Below are 22,457 nucleotides of genomic sequence, written 5' to 3' on the forward strand. Positions count from 1 at the left end.
GTGAATGCCAGGGAATGTCTCTGACCCAGAGTTCTGGGATACCATTCCTGGGAATATTCCAGGAGGATCACGTGGACAGGACACCTTGGGAATGAGCCATGAATGCCAGGGAATGAGTCTGATCCAGAATCCTGGGATAACGTTCCCAGGAACATTCCAGGAGGATCACATGGACAGAACACCTTGGGAATAATGCCAGGGAATGTGTCTGACCCAGAATCCTGGGATCCCATTCCCAGAAATATTCCAGGAGGATCACACGGACAGGACACCTTGGGAATGAGTCATGAATGCCAGGGAATGTGTCTGACCCAGAATCCTGGGATCCCATTCCCAGGAACATTCCAGCTCCCTCTTTTCCAGAGCTGATTCCCAGCAGCTCTGTCTCATCCAGAGGAGATGAGGGCTCTGCAGGAGCCCTCGGAATGGGATCAGCTCCGTGGGATTTCAGCTGGATCTCCACGGAGCAGCACGAACCACACTCTCCCTGTGCTGGGTTTACACTGGAAGGAGAATTCCTGATTTTTCCTGACTTTCCTTTCACAGGGAGAGCCTGGAATTGGGTTCAGAGGTCCCATTGGCCAGGCTGGAGTACCTGGATTTAAGGTAAGGTTGAATCTCTCTTGGAATTTTTTTTTTTCCTGGGTTTTTCCTCTTTGCCATCCTGGTTTTCCACTGTTGGGTGTGGAGCACGGAAGTGACTGCAAAGAGCAAGCACCAAAATCATCCTGGAAAGGCAGGAGAAGGATTTGGGATAGAGGGAATGCCCTGTGTCCTCCAAAGGGCCATTCCAGAGGGAGATCCTGAGGATAAAAATGGAATTGTGGAAGGGTTTGGGGTGGCCTCTCTGCAATCAGCAGGGACATCTCAGGCTGGGGAAAAAATCCAGGGAATTGTGGGCTCGGCAGGAATGAGCTCCAGGGATCCCTGGGATGTTTGAATTCACCACAGGTCAGGAACCAAAGGCTCTGTCCTTATGTAGGCATGGAAAAGCCCTTTTGTCACCAGAACTTGGGAAGAAAAGACATCCCGAAGTTTGGTGACAATTCCTGCAGCCCTTGGATCTCCTCATGGATCAGGACTGGAATGTCCCAAATTCCACACACTGGTCATGGGAATTCAAGGAGACATCCCAGATTTTCTCCAGGAGCTCCAGCAAATCCCACCCAATATCCCAATTCCAGAGGGAGACCCAGAGGGAGATCCAAAGGATAAATACGGAATCATGGAAGGGTGGGGGCTGACCTCTCTGCAATCAGCAGGGACATCTCAGGCTGGGGAAAAAAATCCAAGGAATTGTGGGCTTGACAGGAATCCCTGGGATGTTTGAATTCACCACAGGTCAGGAGCCAAAGGCTCTGTCCTTATCTAGCCATGGAAAAGCCCTTTTCTTCACCAAAATTTGGGAAGAAAAGACATCCCAAAGTTTGGTGACAATTCCTGCAGCCCTTGCATCCCCTCATGGATCAGGACTGGAATGTCCCAAATTCCATGTGCTGGTCATGGGAATTCAAGGAGACATCCCAGACTTTCTCCAGGAGCTCCAGCAAATCCCACCCAATATCCCAATCCCCTGTGATTCCCTCTCCAGGGCGAGCCAGGGGCCCCGGGACCTCCAGGAGCTCAGGGCATCCAAGGAATCCGCGGCAACGCCGGCACTCCCGGATCCCAGGGGGACAGAGGGGCTCCAGGTCTGCCCGGAATTCCGGGACAGAAGGTGAGGGGACACCATGGGCTGTGTTTGTCACCTCAAGGTGACCGCAGTGAGCAAACTGTCCAGGCCAGGTGGCCCCTGTGGGCCAAAGGCCCACAATTCCAGGTTTTCCTGAGCCTGGAGGCTGTCAGGGAAGTGGGAACAAATCCCAGTTAGGATAGGAAAGGTACTGGGAATGATTAGAACGATGGGATGATCCTCGGGTTCCAAAAGAAAACAGTGGAGCCCCCAGGAAATTGTTCTTCCTGGGAATTCAATGGTGGGACTGGGAAGGAGTGGCCATGGGGATGGCAGCTGGAATTTTGGGGTCATTAATCCCTGGGAACAGAGGGAGGAATCCCAGAATCCCAGGATCACTGAGGTTGGGAAAGCCCTCCAAGATCAAGGAGTCCAAGCTGTGCCAAATCCCCATTGAGTGCCACATCCAGGAATTCCTTGGACACCTCCAGGGATGGGGACTCCAGACCTCCCTGGGCAGCCCCTGCCAAGGCCTGAGCCCCTTTTCCATGAGGAAATTCCTGCCGTGAGGAAATTCCTGCCAGTGCAGGGAACCCTCGCCTCACCAGCTCCCGCTTTTGTCTGGATCAGGGAAACTGGGGCCTTTCCCATCCGTGTGTTCTCCTCTTAAAGGGTTTTGTTTTCCAGGGGGAACGTGGGAGGAGAGGCCGGAGTGGATCTCCTGGGCCCATGGGACCACCAGGATCCCCAGGAAAAGAGGTGGATTTGTACATATTCCCTGTGCCTTTTGGGAGGGAGGGATGGGTGAGGGATCTGGGCTGGATGGGAATTCCATCCAACTTCCATCCTCTGGGAATGTTGGGCTAGGAGAGCACTGAGCACTTCCAAAGCAAATCCTCCCTTTTATTTTGTTCTCCTTCTCCCGCAGGGAATTCCTGGGACACCTGGACCCAAAGGCAACAAGGTCAGTGCCACCCTCCTGGGAAAGCCATGAGCAGAAATCCTGGGATGGGAATGGGACAAATCCCTGCCTTCTCCTGGCTCCTCACCCCTGACCCCATCCTACTTCATCCCATTCCACCCTCACTCCCTTCCTCCCATGGTGGCTGCAGCATCCTCCAGAGAGAACAGCAGAAAATCCATGGATTTGGGTCTCCTGAGTCTTCCTGGGACTTCAATCCTGGCCAAACTAATCAGGAATTGCGTGGTGGGGTTTCCCTGCTCCCGGTGACACCTCTGGAATTCACTGTTTTCCAGGGAGAAGCCGGTGTTGGAGCCGCTGGCCCGAGAGGTCCCCGTGGATTCCCTGGCCCTCGGGTAAATAAATAAATATTCCATAAATATTCCATAAATATTCCAGGCTTGGATTCCTGCAGTCTCCAGCCCCTTTGGAGGCAGCTTCATCCATTACCTCCTTCCCACCCATCCAGAAATTCCTGAAGGGTTTCAGGCAGCAAAATTCACTTTTCATTCCTATCCCTGAATTCCTATCCCAATTCCCTATCCCCGAGGAGTTTTGGTCTTGTTCCAGCAAAGTCGGAATCGGAGCCCATGTTTGAATTTGCTGCTCCTGTGGCTGTCCCACAAAAAAATCGGGATGTTATGGCCCAATCCATTGGGACAAACTCCCCACCTGCTTTGGGATGAGACCCTGAGGCAAAACACTCCCTGAAAATGTCAACAGCTCTGGGTAAACCTCGCTGGAGCTTCATTTTCCAAAGGAAATGATGGAAAAATGTTTCTGCTCTTCCGACTCCGGCATAAATCTAAATCCCAGGATCTCAGGTTGTGTTGGCTTCATATGGGAGACCTGATTTTGGCCTCAGTTATTTGGAATTTGGGCAGTTCCTGAGGCTTAAAGGCAGCTCCTGTAGGGTCAGCTCCTGTAGGTGCACATGGACCCAGTGCAGCTCTTCCATCCCAATCCATAGGAACACCCAGCACCTCATCCTGATGGAGGCATGAGGAGGTTGGACAGGTCCTCTGGAGACAGGGAATTCTGCCTGCCCCATTCCCAGCGGGACGGTTTGTGGGTTTGGGATTCCCCGTGTGCCTCACTCCCCGTTTCTGTCCCTGCCCCTCTGCTGCGTCCCCCAGGGTGACGAGGGCATCGTGGGAATGCGGGGTCCCCCTGGAATGATGGTGAGTGCTCCGATATTCCCGGAAAACCATGGATCCACGGCTGGCAGAGTCCCCAGGAGCCATGAGAGAAATAAAATGGGATTCTTCCAGTGGGAAATAGAGATTTGGGAACCCGAATTCCAGTGGGATGGGGGAGCGGGAATCCTGTGAATTCCTTACTGTCCTTGTCTGTTTGGGTGGCTCATTCCAAGGTTTGGAAGCCCTCCTGGGATATCAATCCCTGCCTGCTGTTGTCAGGTCTGGGGGAATTTCAGGGCAGGAATTTCAGGCTCTTGTTCCACTGGAGGAGGCTGAGTAGGGGGAGACACAAATGGCAGCTGGAATTTGGATAAATTAATTATTATTAATTATTATTTATTAGGCTGTTGTTTTTCATGGAATGAAAAAGGAAGAGGATTTTTTTTATAAGGACACGGAGCAATAGGAAATGAGGGAATGGCTTTAAACTGGAATAGGCCAGGGATAAATGGGATATTGGGAAGAAATTCTTCCCTGTGGGGCTGGGGAGGCCCTGGCAGAGAATTCCCAGAAAAATTGTGGCTGCCCCATCCCTGGAAGTGTCCGAGGCCAAGTTGGACAAGGCTTGGAGCACCCTGGGATAATGGAAGGTGTCCCTGCAGATGGAAATTCCCATCTTCCTGCATGTTCCTGGGAAATTAGCAAACAGGGGTGACCACGATGGCTTTTCCCCTCCCCAAATTTGCCTCCCATCCTGGCTTGGCCTCCACGGGATCTGGAGATCCCCATCAAGGATCCACCTTCACCTTGGAGGAACCTCTTGGAGCAGCCCGGCTTTTCCTTGATGCTGAGGGTCCCAAAAATCCCAGTGGGATTCCCAAAATGAGGGAATTTGGCTGAATTTATCCACCTGCCAGGAGAATCCTGGTGGTGCACAGAGGATTAAAGTAGGAGCTCCTGTGCTGGTTCTTCCAGCAGATTTTCCATGCTGGAGCCCACCCCTGGAAGCAGCTCTGCCTTTGGATGGAGGCTGCTCTCTCCCAGCTTTCCACCTTCCCACTTTCCTCCTGTTTTTGTGGATCCTCACGTGTTTTTTATGTGTTTTTCCAGGGTCCAAAAGGCTTCCCAGGCGTGAAAGGCCAAAGAGTAAGAGCTGATCTTATCTACAACTTTTATCTTATCTGCAGTTCTTATCTACATCTTTTATCTTCTCCACACGGCATCCTGATGTTGTAGGGAGCCGCTGCCCTTTTGAACCAGTGGGAATAATCCTAGGAAATCCTGGGAATGGGCTGGGAGAGCCCCTGCATCTCCTGGGAATGGGCTGGGAGAGCCCCTGCATCTCCTGGGAATGGGCTGGGAGAGCCCCTGGATCAGGCTTTGGGAATTATCCCAGGATCTCCTGGGAACAGGCTGGGAGAGCCCCTGGATCAGGCTTTGGGAATCATCCCAGAATCTCCTGGGAATAGGCTGGGAAAGCCCCTGGATCAAGCTTTGGGAGTCATCCCAGATCTCCTGGGAATAGGCTGGGAGAGCCCCTGGATGTCCTGAGAATGGGCTGGGAAAGCCCCTGGATCAGGCTTTGGGAATCATCCCAGGATCTCCTGGGAACAGACTGGGAGAGCCCCTGGATCTCCTGGGAATAAACTGGGAGAGCCCCTGGATCTCCTGGGAATGGGCTGGGAGAGCCCCTGGATCAGGTTTTGGGAATCATCCCAGATCTCCTGGGAATGGGCTGGGGGAGCCCCTGGATCAGGCTTTGGGAAACATCCCAGGATCTCCTGGGAATAAACTGGGAGAGCCCCTGGATCAGCCTCATGTGCTCTGCACTCCAGCTCCTATTCCATTCAGATTCTATGAAAAGGTTTGAGGGAGAAATTTGGGAAATCCTTCGTTTTCAGGATGCCATCCCACCCCTGCAGGATGGAGGTGCTGAATCCCATTGGGATGGGGAATCCAGCAGCAATCCCACATTGTGCTGAGCATGGAGTCAGGAAAACCCCACCTCAGTCCCTGGGGTTTTATTCATTGTCTAATCCATAAATTTGGGGTTTCCACAACATTTCATGGCGAGCTGAGCGTTTTCCAGAGTGTCCAGAGGATCTGACTTCCAGCTCCAGGGGATTTTAGTGGGCTTGGAGTGGGAATCAATGGCCTGAGCAGCACAGGAGGGAATAAAAAGGGAATAATTCACCTTTTTTTTTTGTTTCTTTTCCTGTTTTTAGGGTGATCGGGGACTTCTGGGACCAAAGGGAGAACGAGTAAGGACATTCCAGATTTTTGGGGGTTTTCCTTTCCCTGTGTGGCTCCCAGAAAAGCCTGGATCCATCCTTTCCTTGCTGTGCCTATGAAATTGAGAGGAGGCAACACCTGGATTCTCCCCTTCCTTTGTGGGGGTCTCCACCACTTTAAATCAAGTTTTTTTTTATTCCATCCTCGCACTGGAAACATCTCTGGGGAGCTGAGTTTGTGGGATGGATTTCATGGGATCCTATAAAGCACAACAACAACCAAAAAAAAAAAAAAATAGAATAAAGAGGAAACTAATTTTGGGAACAATTTGCTGGGGCACAAAAATCCTGAATTAAGAGAGGAAGAAAATTCCCCCTGATTTTTGGAATGAGCAGCTGACCCCAAAGCCAACCTTAATTTCCAGCAGCCCGAGCTGGCTCCTGACAGGTAATGGGAAAATAACTCCTCAAGTGCTCCTGGAAAAATGCTCAGAAACCGCTGAACTCGTGCCCGGTGTTTTGTTAAGTCCCTTCCTGGCCGGAATGGCTGGTTGGAAAATGAGGTTTTGGAAGAGCTCCGTGATGATGCCGCCTTTGAGTCACGCAATATTCCGTGATTAAGGCCCATTTGTCTCTGAGGAAGCTCCTCTGGAAAGGAACTCGCCCCGGAGACCAATCAATTCTTAATTTGCTTCGTGAGGAGGCCTCGGAATTCTTCCCAGGCCGAAGGAATGCGGGATGAGTTTTCCGAAGGATGCCTCTGTAAAAGATGAGGTGGAATCGGAGATAGAACGGGAGCCGGAGGGGAAAATTGGTTTGGGTTTCTTCCACCTGATTCCAGCTTAATTTTCCATCCCATTCTCCCTGGATCAGTGTAGGAATAACCCCATGGATCCCAGGGTTGGATTAAACTGCAGGGTTTTTAGTCTTCCTTCTATTCCCAAAATTTGTTGAGCCCCATCCTGGCTCTGTTAGAGAGCTGGGAAGCAGGAATGTGTATGAAACCAGAATTCAGGCAGGGTCCTGTGGTGAGGGTTGGACAGAGTCCAAAAAATGTCGGATTTTTGGGAATATTGATGGATGTGGAGTTGGTAAAAGCCCAGCAAGGCAGAATCACCCAGATCAGGAATATTTGCACTGAAGGGAGGTGAGTGAAGGGAATTTTTTCCGAAGGAAACCGAGCTGCCCACCTTTGGAGACACAACCATCCCTCCTCGAGAGCAGAGACATTCCTTGGAAAAACAGAATTCCACTCCCTGAGGAGCTCAGCCTGGATGTGTCCATGGGGGCTCCTGTGTCCCTGTGGCTCCCAGGGTGACACTTTGGGGGTGTCACCCCCCAAAACCTCCCTCTGAGGGGTGACCTCAGTGCCATTCCTGAGCTCCGGCTGCATCCATGATCCAGGGCACCATGGACAGCTCCATTCCCTGCTGGCAGATGCTTCTCGCAGCTGGGAAGAGCTGGGAATCCCAACCCTCCGAGTGACAAAGCCATGTGTCACTCATGGAATCTGTCCCAGCACTGGGATCAGGGAATGATCCCAGTGTCCCTTTCCACTGGGGTAACACCAGTGGGCTCCAGTATTTTTAGGGATAGGAGGCCACTGGGAAACCTCAGGATTTGGGTTTTTCCGGGCATCTTCATGACCCAGCTTTTAATGAAAGGTGATTAACCCTAACAATTAACATTTTTGTTAATCACTGCATTCCCAGTGGGATCCTCTGAGTGACAAAGCCATGTGTCACTCACGGAATCTGTCCCAGCACTGGGATCAGGGAATGATCCCATTGTCCCTTTCCATCCAGGAGAAAAATGCTGGGATAACACCCGAAGGCTCCAACGTTTTTAGGGACAGGAGGTCACTGGGAAACCTCAGGATTTGGGGTTTTCCGGGCATCTTCTTGACCCAGCTTTTAATGAAGGGTGATTAACCCTAGCAATTAACATTTTTGTTAATCACTGCATTCCCAGTGGGATCCTTTGAGTGACAAAGCCATGTGTCACTCACGGAATCTGTCCCAGCACTGGGATCAGGGAATGATCCCATTGTCCCTTTCCACTGGGATAACACCAGAGAGCTCCAGCATTTTTAGGGACAGGAGGTCACTGGGAAACCTCAGGATTTGGGGTTTTCTGAGCATGTTCATGACCCAGCTTTTAATTAAAGGTGATTACCCTAACAATTAATGTCATTGTTAATCACTGCATTCCCAGTGGGTTCCTGAGCTCCTGGTGGATCCCTTTCCCTGTCTCTCCTTTCTCCAGGGTGAATCCATGACAATTTTTGGACCCCAGGGCTACAAAGGCACCAAGGGAGATCCCGTAAGTTTGGCTTTCCAAGCTGTCCCTTCCCTGCTCGGGATCAGTGCAGGGAAGCAGCACTTGGATCCAGCTGGATCCTTCCAGGAGAGGCGGAATAATTCAAACCCACCAATTCCTGGTTTTCCTTTCAGGGTGAGCAGGGACTGCCAGGTTTTGATGGAGACAAAGGCGAGAAGGGAGAGGACGGACCCGTAGGAGAAAAGGTGGGAACTTCCCAAAGCCTGTGAGGAAGGGACTGAGGGCGGTGGAAGGAACTCCCAGAAAAATTATGGGTGCCCCTGGATCCCTGGAACAGAATTCCCAGAAAAACTGCTGCTACCCCATCCCTGGAAGTGTCCTAGGCCAGGCTGGATGAGACTTGGAGCAACCTGGATCATGGAGGGAGTTCCGTGGCTGGGATTGGAACTGGGTGATCTTTAAAGTCGCTTCCATCCCAAACCATCCCGGAATTCTCTGGTCTCTGCTGGAAAACACAGCCACACCCAGTTCTGGCACCGACAGGGAGAGGAGAGGGCTGGCCAGGGGCGTGGGGACCCCAAACAGGTCCCATTTCTCAGGCGTCCCATGGGAAGAGCAACCACTCCATTCCCACATCCCCCTCTCCCTCCAGGAGCCGCCCCTGCTCCCGGAGCCTCTGGAATGCCCTTGGGAAGGCTTGGATGGCTCCCGTGTCCCTGTTGTGTCCCCTGGGTGGTGGCATGGCTCCTCCCTCTCCCTCTGCTCCCCAGGAGCTCATCCCAGGTCCCAGCCCAGCCCCGTTTTCCTGGGAGGAATCATGGAATTCTCCCACTCCCAGCTGAGTCACAGCTCCCATCTCCGTGTCCTACTCATCCCAATTTCCATCTCACGGAAATGGCTTTGGCTTCTCTAGCCTGACCCAGGACTGAATAAATTCAAGTTCCCGCAGCAGCAGTGACACATCCAGCTCCTGTCATTTCCCACGGGAAGCTGCATCCAGGTGTAGCCCAGGTGGGAATTGCCTGATCCAAGGTGGGCACGTCCCTTGGGAAGAGGCAGATCCTGCCCTTTTCTGATCCTGCTGCTCAGGTCCCCACAGTGAAGGAAACACTTGGAGACTCTCCCATGTTTTTTAAAGTCGGATAAAATCCCATGTATTTCATTTGTCCGGTTGGACTCTGATGAAAAATCCCCCATAAAAATAAATCCATAAAAAATAACCCATTAAAATACTCCAGAAAAAGTAATCCATGAAAAATAATCCGTGAGATAACCCACAAACCTCTCCCCTTGGATAAATATCTGGATGGCTTTGGAGGGTGGAATCTCCAGCCCCAGTGAGCCCAGCAGGGCCTTCTCCCGGATTTTTGGCAGAGATAGAGCTCATCCCGAGGATCCAAACCCCCTTCCTGCCTGTTTTCCTTCAATCCCCACCACTGGGCAAGGAATCTTCTCCAGAGCAATTCCCAGAGGTTCCTGCTGGGTCCTGGCACTGCTGGCTTTCCTCCCGACCCCTGGGATGGAATTTTGATATGGAAATGGTGCTTTTGGTCATCTTGGTTATCTCCGTGGGTTTTTTCCATGGATAAGTTGCAGAGAGCAGGTGCTCACAATGTGTTTAACAGGGATTTTAACATTCTAGGGAACCAAAGGAGAAGCTGGATCCAAGGGAATGATGGGACTTTTCGGGAGCAGAGGACCCGTGGGACAGAAGGTGAGCGCCAGACTTGAGGCATCTCCTGCCAGGACTGAGGTGGAAAAATCTCATCCCGGTTTTCCCATGGGATATAATCCCTCATTCCCTCCCCAAAATTGCTGATTGGAGTGATTGAAGCTCTGGAAAAGCAGGAGCAGCTGCATTTTCCAGGAAAATCCTGAAGATTTTAAAGGAGCAGAGAGCTCTGGAAGCTTTTCCAGGCTGGAATGGTCAGTAAGGAGCTGCTGGAATGTCAGTATTCCAGCAGGGAGGTGAGAGACGTTCTCCAAGCTCCATTTAGAGCTGGTGGAATCAATTCTTTTCCAGCTGGGATATTTGGGATATCCCACTGCCCTTCCAGCTGCTACTGTAAGGAGCTCCTCAAAGCTCTCCTTGTCCCTTTTCCAGAATTCCTACAGCATTCCCTGTTTCCAGAGGGATCTCAGCTCTTCCCCAGGGTAACTCATCCCTGCTTTCCTTGCAGGGGGAGCCAGGAGAACGGAGCTCGCCGGGATCTTCCGTGAGTCAGAAAAGTTCCCCTGCCTTTCCAAACCCTGGGTGTGGAGAAGGGCCCTGGTCCTCTCCCAGGGCCGGGAATTTGGGAAAGGGTGGGAAGAGGCCATGGGAACTCAGAGCTGCTCCCCAAAGTCCGTGTTCCAGGAGGTTTTGCTGGAAAACCAGCCTGGATATCAGGGATCACAGCCAGAGGTTTGTGGAAGAAATTCCTCTCTGTAAGGTTCAGGATGCCCTGGCACAGAATTCCCATAAAAATTATGGATGGCCCATCCCTGGAAGTGTCCAAGGCTGGGTTGGACAGGGTTTGGAGCAACCTGGGATAGTGGGAGGTGTCCCTGCCCTTGGGATGGGCTTTGAGGTCCTTTCCCACCCAAACCATTCCGTGATTCCATGATTTTGCGTTAAGGAACGCAATGAAAAATACATTTATTTAATGGTTTTAATGTCTTTGGTGTATTCAGCCCAAGTGGAAAAGTCTCCAAGCTCCAAAGACTCTCAGAATCATGGAATCATGGAACATTTGGAGTTGGGAAGGACCCGCCAGGATCACTGAGTCCAGCTCTTAAATTAAGGGCCCAAACTCCAAATTTCCAAGGTTGTTCCCGAGAAATAAATCCCCACTGATTCCTGGTCACAGCCACGGAATTACTGACAGGCCTGGAATCCCGAGTGAGAATTGCTCCCTGAGGAAAAGGCCCTCATCCAATTAGTAATTGTATTAATTATTATTGTTATCAATAATTATTATCAACCTTCTGAGCACTTGGCCAAAGCCTCGAGGCCGGAATGTGCTGCAAGACCTGGGATCAGCGCTGCTAGGTGTGGGATTGAGGACTGAGGATATTTATGGAATTGTTTTGTAGGGAACACCTGACTCCATGGGGTGAATCCATCCAGGAATGGAGCAAAGGCTGCTGAGTGCAAAGGGGTCCCAGCATCCTGGTTTTCCCTGGATTTTGGGGATAATAATTCCCACAGAGTGGTGTCCTGCCATCCACCATCTGAGCAAAGCAAAGGAATTTTCCTTTTGGAAATATCCTGGGATGCTAAGATGGGATTTGATCCCTCACCACATTCCCAAAATTGCAAAAGCCAGATCCGAGCTGGGACGCTGCTGGAGGATCCATGATAAATTCTGGAATTCATCCCACCTGGGGCCACCTCTGCCAGGTTCACTTCCCCCCGGTTTTATTGGAAGATTTAGGGAATTCTCACCCATCATTCCCATCCATTCAGGCGCCTTAGGGAGGATCCTGATGGGAATTAAGCTCCCACTTCACTTCCTAAGTGCTCCCACTTTGATTATTCCTTCCCTGAGTTATTCCTGAGCTGTCCCTCATTCCCAAATCCTCTTTTCCCAAGGACAGAACTCCCATCCTGCCTGGATCCAACACCAAATCTTCCAGGTAGAGCCCTGTGCTCCTCATTTTCCTTCATTTCCCCCTAATCCCATCTTTTATTCCCACAAATTGCCCACAATTGCTGCTCCTGCTGAATTCCCTGGCCGCGATTTCGGCACCCTCATCCATTTACTCTCCCGATTTTTCTGATCCATGGAAGTTCCCAACAGAGCTGACAGCATCTGTGTCTTCTCCCTGCAATTATTCCTCAGAAAATTTCAATGGATCCCCTTGACTTCCCACACAGGTTCAGTTTTAATATTCCAGGCGCCTCCCCCTCCTTCCCCCTCTTTTATAAAAGCTCTGCTCCCTTTTTATTTTGCTGTTCCTGCCTCACTTCCCTCTTTTATGTTCCAATTGCTGCCTTTTATTCCCATTAACTCGTCATTTGGATCATGGACTCAGGCTTCCAGCTCCTCTTCTTTATTCCCTGTGATTGTGCATTAAAATAGCCACGGGTTAACCCGTTATTCTCCCCAAAACTCTGGGTTTTAATGTGCTTTTCCCTCGTTTCTTGCTCCCTGTTTTGGTTTTCCAGGGATTCTGAATCCCTGGAAAAGTTCAGCAGGAGTGGGAATGGTTTATAAGCAGGAATTTGAGTTTATGGTGGATATTAAGTCTCTCAGGAAAACTGGGATCACACAGAATCCTAAAATACTGAAGGTTGGATCATTCCCTTCCAGATCCTCTCATTCCAAACCCCCAGCCAAGGGGAGTTTTCCACCAAACCAGGGAATTTTCCACCAAACCAGGCAATTCCCACCCCAAAACCCAAATTTTTTGGAGGGGGGAAAGTTGCTCAAAACTGCAGCAAATAAACCCAACCAAAACCCAGCAGGGAAGGGCTAAAACCACAACTGGAGCTCCAGGGTGGAGATTCCATTCCCATCATCCCATCAAATACTGAGGAGCGGGAACCCGGGAGGTGGAAACCCTTTTAGGAGAAGTTTGGGAATTCATCCTCCTTTTGATGTGTGCCTTCAAAGGGCTCCATCCTTTCGGGGGGGAGCATCCCGATGGATTCCAGCGCGTCCCTGCTCATTCCCAGCTCCTCCCCGGCTCCTCCCTGCCTCCAGCCCGCAGGAATTCTTGCCCTGGAGCCAGGGAGGATCCAAGGTTCCTCTGCCTGCGTCACAGCGTTGGTGACTCAGCCTCTCTGCGTGGACCCGCAGCGTTGGCAGCGCAGTTCCAGCAAGGTTTGAATCCCAAATCCAAAGAGCCGGGGTCTGTTTCCAGTATTCCCGCAGTAATTGCCTTTAAATTGCCATTTAAATTTTAATTTGCTCCCATTTATTGTCCGGCCTTGACTTCCCTAGCACGACACCGGGATGGAAATCTGAGGGAACGAATTTCCATTTGGCTTCTTTGCATTTTCTTCTTTTTTTTTTTCTTTTCTCCCCCCTTTTATTTTCTCTTTAAATTTCTCCAATCCCATCTTTTCCCTGTCCTAGCAAAGCAACACCTCCATGACCTTCTTCCCTTTCAGGCCACGTTCAATCCCAATTTTACGCTTTCCAATCCGTATTCCAAAATCTCTCCAGCAGGAAACCACTTAGGGAGAGATAAAACCCGGGTCTAAATCTTATTTATGTTGCCTGAACTAAGGAGGCCAGGCTTAGACCCAGCCTTCCAGCACGTCCTTATGATTTTAAATATTCCAATCCACATTCCAAAATCCCTCCAGCCCAGGATGAGCAAGAAACTGCTTATGGAGAGATAAAATCCAGGTCTAAATCTTGTTTGTGTCGCCTGGACTAGGTAGGCCAGGCTTAGCTCCAGCCTTCCAGCACATCCTTATGATTTTAAATATTCCAATCCACATTCCAAAATCTCTCCAGCCCAGGATAAGCAACAAACCAATTATAGAGAGATAAAACCCAGGTCTAAATATTATTTATGTTGCCTGGACTAAGTAGGCCAGACTCAGACCCAGCTTTCCTTCAGCATATCCTTAAGTGAGTTTAACTTTTCCTAAAACCAGCTGGGATTCTCTCAGGACGAGAAGGATCTCATGGAAAGCAGGAAGATGAGTTGGACAGGAAAATGTGGAAAACCTGGCACTGGAGATAATTGGGATAATTAAGAGAAATATTAAAGCTTAAATTAAATTTAAATTGAATTAAATTAGGAGAACTCTAATTAATGTCAGGTTTTTTAGTGCACAAAAAGAAGCTTTTTGAGCCATTCCTGGTCTGATCCCAGCTCCCAGCTCCTTCAAAACTGCAGGCACTTGAAGGTATCCTGGATTTGTGGGATTTAACCACCACACAAATGGTTTATTACCCTCCAATCTGTCCCAGCAAACAGAAATATTCCCATTTTCCCAGGGTTTTATGGTTTATTTACATCCCCAGATGGAATTTTCTATTGATTGTGTCAACAAATTGTTACCAATAAAGAGATATCCGTGCCTGGAATATGGAGGAACATGGATTTCCCCTGATCCAGGGAGTCCCTGGCACACAAATCTGATTTTTGTTTTTTTATCTTAATGAATTTGTTTCCCTCCAACAACCACAGCAAACAAATTCCAAGCAGAGAATTCCACTTGTTCAGCTCCTGATTTGCTCAAGCAGCCAATTCATTCTCCCCTGAGAGGGGCTCAAGTGGGGATAAATCAAATTTTTCCTTCACATCCAGGTGCTGGAAAATGCCATCGAAAATGGCCAGGATGGGATGAGGAGACTGCAGCAAACTTGGGAAAAAATTTAAAATTAAAAAATTTAAAAAAAAAAGAGGATTTTTAGCAGGTTTATTTGCTACCACAACAATGAGAGACTCCATGAAATAAGGTCCCAGTGCCGGATGTGGCTCCAAAAGCCAAAAAATTCCACAACGGGATAAAAATCCTTCAGCCCCCTTAAATCATTCCTCAAATCCTTGTTCCCATTCCCACCCCATCCAAATCTCCCTGCCTGGAATGACCCTTTTGCTGCCACAATTCCCCCAGCTGGAATTACAAATTCATCCCCTCCCGGGTTTCATTTTCCAGGGATTTACAATCCATGGGATTGGGGTGAGGAGTGGGAGTTAAATCCCAGCCTCAGCTCTTGGGGATGGTCCTGGGGGAGCTTCTGCCCTTGGATTGAGGGATCCTACAGTTGGGATTCCATCCTGGACTGTCCTCATCCCTCTTCCCTGAAAAAACACGGCCTCTGGAATGAATTTTTTCCCAACTTTCTGGCAGGGTGCAGCAGGACTGGATGGGAAAAACGGGATTAAGGGAGCCAAAGGGGACAGAGGCCTTCAGGGACAGAAGGGGAAGCCGGTGAGTGGCAGGATTGTTTGGAATGTTTGGATCCCACATTCCTGTCTGTGCTTTCCCAAATCCCACATTCCTGTCTGTGCTTTCCTGGATCCCACATTCCTGTCTGTGCTTTCCTGGATCCCACACTCCTTTAGGGCCTTCCTGGACCCCACATTCCTGTCTGCTCCTTCCCAAATCCCACATTCCTGTCTGTGCTTTCCCACATTCCTGTCTGCACTTTCCCTACATCTCACATTCCTTTTAGTACTTTCCCAGATCCCACATTCCTGTCTGCTCCTTCCCAAATCCCACATTCCTGTCCCCTCCTTCCCAGATCCTACACTCCTTTTGGACCTTCCTGGATCCCACATTCCTGTCTGTGCTTTCCTGGATCCCACATTCCTTTTGGGCCTTCCTGGATCCCACATTCCTGTCTGTGCTTTCCTGGATCCCACATTCCTTTTGGGCCTTCCTGGACCCCACATTCCTGTCTGCTCCTTCCCAAATCCCACATTCCTGTCTGCTCCTTCCCAAATCCTACATTCCTGCCCCCTCCTTCCCAGATCCCACACTCCTTTTGTGCCTTCCTAAATCCCACATTCCTTTTGGACCTTCCCAGATCCCACATTCCTGTCTGTGCTTTCCTGGATCCCACATTCCTTTTGGGCCTTCCCGGATCCCACATTCCTGTCTGCTCCTTCCTTCCCAGATCCCACACTCCTTTTGTGCCTTCCCAAATCCCACATTCCTGTCTATGCTATCCTGGATCCCACATTCCTATCTGCTCCTTCCCAAATCCCACATTCCTGTCTCTGCCATCCTGGATCCCACATTCCTTTCCCTTCCCACCCCCTAAAGGCCTCAGGGCCTTTCCCAAATCCTGGAAAAGTCTCCAATGCACATCCTGGCCTGGTTTTTAGGACTTGTCCTCCTCCAGTTCCCAGCATGTCCATATCCCAAAATTTCTTACTTATCCCATGTTTCCCAGCCTGAGTTTTCCTCTGTTTCTTACCAATGCCCAAATTTCAATTCCCTTCACATCCCAAGTCCCTCCCTGCCTGGTGGAGAGCAGGAAGCCAAGGAATCCTTCACTAAATCCCTCATGGATTTCCTGGGATCAGCTCTCTCACCACAGGGAGGCTTCCAAAAAACTTCCAGCACGTGCTTGGGATTTTGACCCATTATTCCTGAAAATTCACCTCCTTTGTCCTTTTTTCCCATGTAGGGAGGGAAAGGTGACCCTGGGACCACTGGTGACACCGGGCAGAAAGGGACAAAGGTAGGACCTGGATGAGATCCTGGGAAATCCCACTCCTTGGAGAGATGCCCAAAATCCCTGGGAACGTGGTGGAGCAGCTTTGGTTGGCACTGCATGGATCTGGGGCTGGAGAAAGGTTCTCCAGAGCTCCTTCCAACCTCAACCACTCCATGATCCTGGGAAATAAAGGCTGGGATGAGCAGGGATGGGGAAGGAGCTTCCAGCAGCCCCAGAATTCCTCCTCCGCCCTCATTCCCTGTGATCTCCTTAATTCCCAGGGCTTGCGGGGGCTTCCAGGCCGGATCGGCGCTCCCGGAGCCAAAGGTGCCAAGGTGAGCCAAGCCCAGCCAAGCCCAGCTTTCCACCCTGCTCCAGCTGCCCCATTCCCAAAACTGCTTCCCACCCATTCCCAGGAAAGCTTCATGCGTGGAATCCTGAGGAATCCACCCCATTTCTGGGGGAAAACCCCTCCTGGAAGGCCTATGAGGAGCAGGGAATCGTGGATCAGGAAGCTTTAAGGCTTGCAGGGAACTTTGGGATAATCTAGGGTTAAAAACTAAACTAAACCCAGCCCAAATCCCTCCTGATCCGTGGCATGGAATCCTGAGGAATCCACCCCATTTTGGGCAGAAAATCCCTCTTGTAAGGCCTGTGAAGAGCAGGGAATCACGGATCGGGAAGCTTTAAGGATTGCAGGGAACTTTGGGATAATCTAGGGTTAAAAACAAAGCTAAACCCAGCCCAAATCCCTCCTGATCCGTGGCTTAGCAACGGCCTGGGCTCAGGTCTAAATTGGTGCCCGGCTCTTATCATCACCATTAGTTCCTTATCAGTAAACAACATCTAACGAGCCTTAATGGGCTTTTTATGGAGGGATTGGGAAGCTTGATAAGAGAAATGGGAGCTGTTGGTGGCAGAGGCAATGCTGTGGTTATTACTGTGGTTATAATAATTTTTTTAATTAATATTATTTTTATTATTGTTGTTATTAACATTTGGATTCATCAGCCCCGCTCCATTTGGTAACTGAATTTTTATCTGGGGAATTCCCCTCCTACTTCCCTCCAGGAGAGCTTGGAGTTGGGATAATTTCCAGTTTTAAGGATTTCCAGTTTTAAGGATTTCCAGTTTTAAGGATTTCCAGTTTTAAGGATTCCCAATTATCTTGGTTAAGAGTTAAATTAGTGTTAGTTTGTTAATTTGTCTCATTTGTTACTAGTTAAATTTTAGTGATCTGAAATTTCTGGGCTGAGGTGAGACTTCATCTCGGAGTGTCATCCCTGGGTTATCCCTTTCCTTGCTTTTCCAGAGTTTTCCCAATGTTTTTGGGGCTCTTTGTTCTCACAGCCCCTCCACTGCTTTTCCATCCACAGGGAGAAGTTGGTAGTCCTGGAAAAGCAGGAATTCCAGGATTGAACGGACAGCATGGACCAAAGGTGAGGATCTGAACCACTCCAGAATCATGGAATGCTTTGGGAAGGGACATTAAAGGTCATCCCACAAGAGTTTTCCCAGAAGTTTTCCCAAATCCACCTCTGGAAAATGCCCGTTTCTTCCAGAGGGCATAAATTGGGTTTTCCTGGATCTGTTCCCATAAATCAGCCTGGATTGGGTGAGGATTCTTGGATATTGGGATTGGGATCTTTACTCACCTCCTCAGCTGAGTTCATCCATCCCAATCCCAATGCTCCACAGGCTCTTTTCCATTTTAATGGGAAATTTTCCCTCTCCTGGAATACCACCAGCGCCCAGACTGAGGTGACACTCAGCAAATAACTCTAATCCAAGGAAAAACCAGTTAATTCCCAAAATCCCAGCCTTTCCAAGCCCACGTTAGGCCATGATTTTACCTTGGCTCCTTCCAGGGCGAGCCAGGAGCCTCAGGGAGCGACGGCGCCTCGGGAATTCCTGGGGAGAAAGGAGAAAAGGTTGGTGCTGAGCATGCTGCCTTCTCCAAGGAATAAATCCCACATCCATCAGGTGCAGTTAACAAAATTTAACATTTTCCACATCACTGGTGCCCTTTCCAGAGGGGAAATGTCAACTGGCTGGAACGTTAGGGTTCCTGGGAATGCAGTTGGAAAAGGGCAGGAGAGAGAGGTCTCCTTAAATTCCCCTCTGTGCATGGATAAAATCCCAGGAGGAGCCAGTTTGGTGTGAGGAGAAGCCATCCAGAGGGGCTGGGATTCACTGGCAGAGTTATTCCATCACCATTCCCGGGTAAATCCCTGGGATGGAAGTGGATCAGGCTGTGGCCACCTTGGCATGGGAAATGGGAAAGGTCTCCAAGCTGATCCCAAGTTCTGTTCCCATCTCTTTGAGGAATTCCCACCTGGATCACTCCCCACCAATCCTCCTTCTCAGCATTCCTGCTTTATTCTTAAAAAAAAAACCACACCTAAATTTGTGCTTTTCTATAGGGGGGAAAAAACGGGATTTCTGTTAAAACAGTAAATTTTTAAGGAGGGGAAAAAACCAAACGAAATCTCAGCAGCCTCCATCGAATCTCTTGGCATTTTCCAGCCCCTCAGGCCCTTCCCGCATTCCAGTCTCCAATGGATTTGGGATCTTAAGGGATTTTATTGACAACAAATCTGTTTCCCATTCCCTGATGGCCGAGCACCTCTTGAAGTCTCTGGTTGGTGGCCTGGAGATCATTCCCAGGGAATTGTCATTCCCGTCCTCTCCTGGCCTTCTGCTCTCCCACGGATTTGTTTTCCACCACTGCTGGGTGTTGGATTTTTCCTTCTGCTGGGTTTCATGGGAATATTTTCAGTTCCAGCAGCTCTGGGAGAAAGCTCAGTAGTGAAGGTGAAATTTATAGGTTTGGGATCTTCCTCTTTCCTCATTTTTCCCAGGGTTCTGTTTAGGTGAGCTGGGAATTTAGGGATTCCAGGGAGCAGTTGGATGGAAAATCCAAGTCACCAAGCACCTTCTGGACTAGGAAAGGTGGAAAGCAGAGCTCCCACACTAAGGAATGTGGGAGGTGTTTCCATATTCCCAATGCCATGGAAGGGTTTGGCTGAGGTGTGGCTGCCCCATCCCTAAAACCCCTGTGATTCCCAGGGAGCCAAGGGAGTTCCTGGACTGGGAGGATTCAAGGGACAAGCGGGATGGCCTGGGAAGCCTGGAGGGGCCGGAGCAGCTGGACCTCGAGGGCCACAGGGGGAGCCAGGCCCACAGGTGAGCAGCAGATCCCGAATCCCATGGGAATCCCATCAGGTCCCGAATCCCACAGATCCTGAATTCCACAGGTCCTCAATCCCAGCACGTCCTGAATCCCACAGGTCCCGAATCCCAGCAGGTCCCAAATCCCAGCAGGTCCTGAATTCCAGCAGGTCCTGAGTCCCACAGGAATCCCACAGAAATCCCACAGGTCCCGAATTCCAGCAGGTCCTGAATCTCACAGGGCCTCAATCCCAGCAGGTCCTGAATCCCACAGGAGTCCCACAGGTCTTCACAGGAATCCCAGCGGGTCCTGAATCCCAGCAGGTCCCAAATCCCACAAGTCCTGAATCCCACAGATCCTGGATCCCACAGGAATCCCAGCAGGGCCTGAATCCCACAGGATTCACAGATCCTGAACTCCACAGGTCCTGAATCCCACAGGAATCCCAGCAGGTCCCAAATCCCAGTAGGTCCCAAATGCCAGTGATCCTGAATCCCAGCTGGTCCTGAATCCCACAGATCCCAAATCCCATGGGAATCCAAGCAGGTCCTGAATCCCACGGGAATCCCACAGGTCCTGAATCCCACAGGAATCCCAGTGGGTCCTAAATCCCAGCAGATCCTGAATCCCACAGGAATCCCAGCTGGTCCTGAATCCCACAATGCCAGTGATCCTGAATTCCAGCAGGCCCTGAATCCCACAGAAATCCCACAGGTCCTGAATCCCACAGGAATCCCGCAGATCCCAAATCCCACAGGAATCCCGCAGATCCCAAATCCCACAGGGATCCACTCCTGGACACCCTCATGTGCATGAACACCCCTGAAGTGTCCCCGTGTCCCTGCTCTCCCAAGCTCTCCCACATTCCCTTTTCCCACGGGATCCTGATCCATGGATTCCCTCTCCCAGTTCCTTTCCCTCTGGACATTTTCCCTCCCCTCTCCTCCCCTCCTTTCCCTCTCTCCAGGGGAAGATCTGACCTCTCCATGGAGAGATAATTCCAAGTGATCAGGACACCAAGTGGTTCATTATCCCAGGATCAGGATGCCAGGGGTTGGGAAGGAGCCGCTGGCTCTCAGCTCCCGTTTTTAATGAATATTTTTGCATTCCAGCCACGCTGGGCACCTTTAGAAATGCAAGGAAAAAAAATCCTGGGAAATGAGATGTTAATTCCATCGATGAGCAGGATCACCTTGCCCTGGAAGTTTCCTTGAGACAGCTCTGAGAAATAAATAACTTTCCAAAGTGAAAAAAAAGATGGAAATGAAAATTCCCTTTGTGGTTTTGCTGGGAGAGTTTCAGGCTTGGATTAAAGAACACAAAAATTACCTGGATGATCCAAGAATCAAAGAAAAATTGGAATAAAATAACCTGGAAAACCAAATTTTATCCTGCTTGAATCCTGGCAATAATTTGGATTTTAGAGGATGGAAGCTGGGACAATTCCCAATTTTCTGGGAAAATCTAAGTCTGGATCTCATCAGATCCACTCTCCTGGATCTCCAAGTTCTCCTGGTCCTACAGATCTTTGCAGGAATTCTGATGTGGATGGGTCCCTAAAAAATCTCAATTCCATCTCATTCCAGCAGAATTTTCCCACTTTTTTTTCCCAAGCTGATATCCACTGACAACACCACATCAGCTCCATCGGGATCAAATATTAGCAGGATTTTGGCAAATTCCACATGAAAAACAATTTTTAAATTAATTATGTAATTAAAAACTACGATATCAATATCTGGAACAGGAGTTGTTGATCAGAGCATGAGGCTGCTCTTCAGAAAGCCAAAAATATGTGATCCTATGGAATTCCCCCCCAAAAAAGGGGATTTAGGGCAAGGAGAAGGATGCAGGGCAGAAAGGATAAGCAAGGAACTCAACCCACATCCAGAAATTCCCAATAATTATTTTTGTTTGTGGCACCAAATCTCCCTAATAAACTCCTTTATCACAAAATCAACTTTAAAACAACTCCTAAATATTTCTCTTATTTTTCCCCCAAAGACACTTGGATTTTCTCTCTGCTAATTTGCCTTTTTGGAAGCTGAATTTTACCTGGAAAACACCTCTGGAAATTGGCATCTTCCTTAAAGATAAGAGCTTCAAGTCACTGCATAAAGATGCTGGAAGTGTGACAGGGATCTTTAAAAGGAATTTTGAAGGGTGGTTATAGGAAGAAGGTGGGAAAAGGTCCTTCCAGAACAATAAAATATGGATTAAATCCCGCTCCAGCCCATGGAAACAAAATTATTCTTTCTTCTCTTGCTCCCCAGGCTGTGCCTTGCCATGAAAAATAAATCAAAGGAGTCACAGGAGGGAGGAGGGAGCCGAAAGTACAAGATTCCCTCATGGATATTTAAAAAGGCTGGAATTTTTGATGTTATTAGCGAGCCCAGAAAAGCCTGTCTGGGATAATAAATGACTTTTTTTTTTTGGACACTGATTAAAGAGAGGCTGTGAGGTGCCACTCTTTCCACCCACACTGCTCCTTGGCTTCTCCTGGAATTAAAGGAGAAGCTCCAGGAATGGCTTGTGGGGTTGGGAGAGAGGGGAAAAAATTCCAGAGCAGATTCCCCTCCCAGACTGGATTTTAGGGGGAAAATCCCAAAAAAAAAAAAAAAGTGGGATATCTCTGGAAGTGCTGACAGAACCTCTCCTTTTCCTCTCCAGGGTCCACCAGGGAAAAGAGGGAGATCCCAGCTCTGCCTCCAGGGACCCCCGGGCATGGATGGGCCAAAAGGAGAAGCGGTCAGTATGGGAATGATCCAGTGGGGTTCCCAACATTCCAAACTGGGGTTGGATGAACCTTGGACCTTCCAGGTTTCATTTCTCAGCTGTCCAGATTTTCCAACAAGAGCAGAGCCATTGGAATCCCGAATTCCAGGCGC

General features: G+C 49.6%; 1 protein-coding gene across 2 annotated transcripts in view; it reads left to right on the forward strand.

The window, feature by feature from the left end:
- Positions 1-22,457, forward strand: part of LOC139588599 (collagen alpha-1(VII) chain-like) — a 123,204-nt gene that overhangs the window by 74,345 nt on the left and 26,402 nt on the right. For both annotated transcript variants that reach the window (XM_071424199.1, XM_071424201.1), the window contains 19 exons: positions 547-606; positions 1,592-1,717; positions 2,360-2,431; positions 2,601-2,636; positions 2,930-2,989; positions 3,770-3,814; positions 4,883-4,918; positions 5,998-6,033; positions 8,269-8,325; positions 8,457-8,528; positions 9,926-9,997; positions 10,464-10,499; positions 15,083-15,163; positions 16,368-16,421; positions 16,679-16,732; positions 17,774-17,836; positions 18,266-18,328; positions 19,467-19,583; positions 22,240-22,317. In XM_071424199.1, the coding sequence (XP_071280300.1) occupies positions 547-606; positions 1,592-1,717; positions 2,360-2,431; positions 2,601-2,636; positions 2,930-2,989; positions 3,770-3,814; positions 4,883-4,918; positions 5,998-6,033; positions 8,269-8,325; positions 8,457-8,528; positions 9,926-9,997; positions 10,464-10,499; positions 15,083-15,163; positions 16,368-16,421; positions 16,679-16,732; positions 17,774-17,836; positions 18,266-18,328; positions 19,467-19,583; positions 22,240-22,317 (1,218 nt within the window). The remainder of the gene's footprint in view (positions 1-546; positions 607-1,591; positions 1,718-2,359; positions 2,432-2,600; positions 2,637-2,929; positions 2,990-3,769; positions 3,815-4,882; positions 4,919-5,997; positions 6,034-8,268; positions 8,326-8,456; positions 8,529-9,925; positions 9,998-10,463; positions 10,500-15,082; positions 15,164-16,367; positions 16,422-16,678; positions 16,733-17,773; positions 17,837-18,265; positions 18,329-19,466; positions 19,584-22,239; positions 22,318-22,457) is intronic.

The sequence above is a fragment of the Agelaius tricolor genome, unplaced genomic scaffold, assembly GCF_023055355.1.
Source record: "Agelaius tricolor isolate 1412-34295 unplaced genomic scaffold, bAgeTri1.0.p SCAF_3, whole genome shotgun sequence".
NCBI lineage: Eukaryota > Metazoa > Chordata > Aves > Passeriformes > Icteridae > Agelaius > Agelaius tricolor.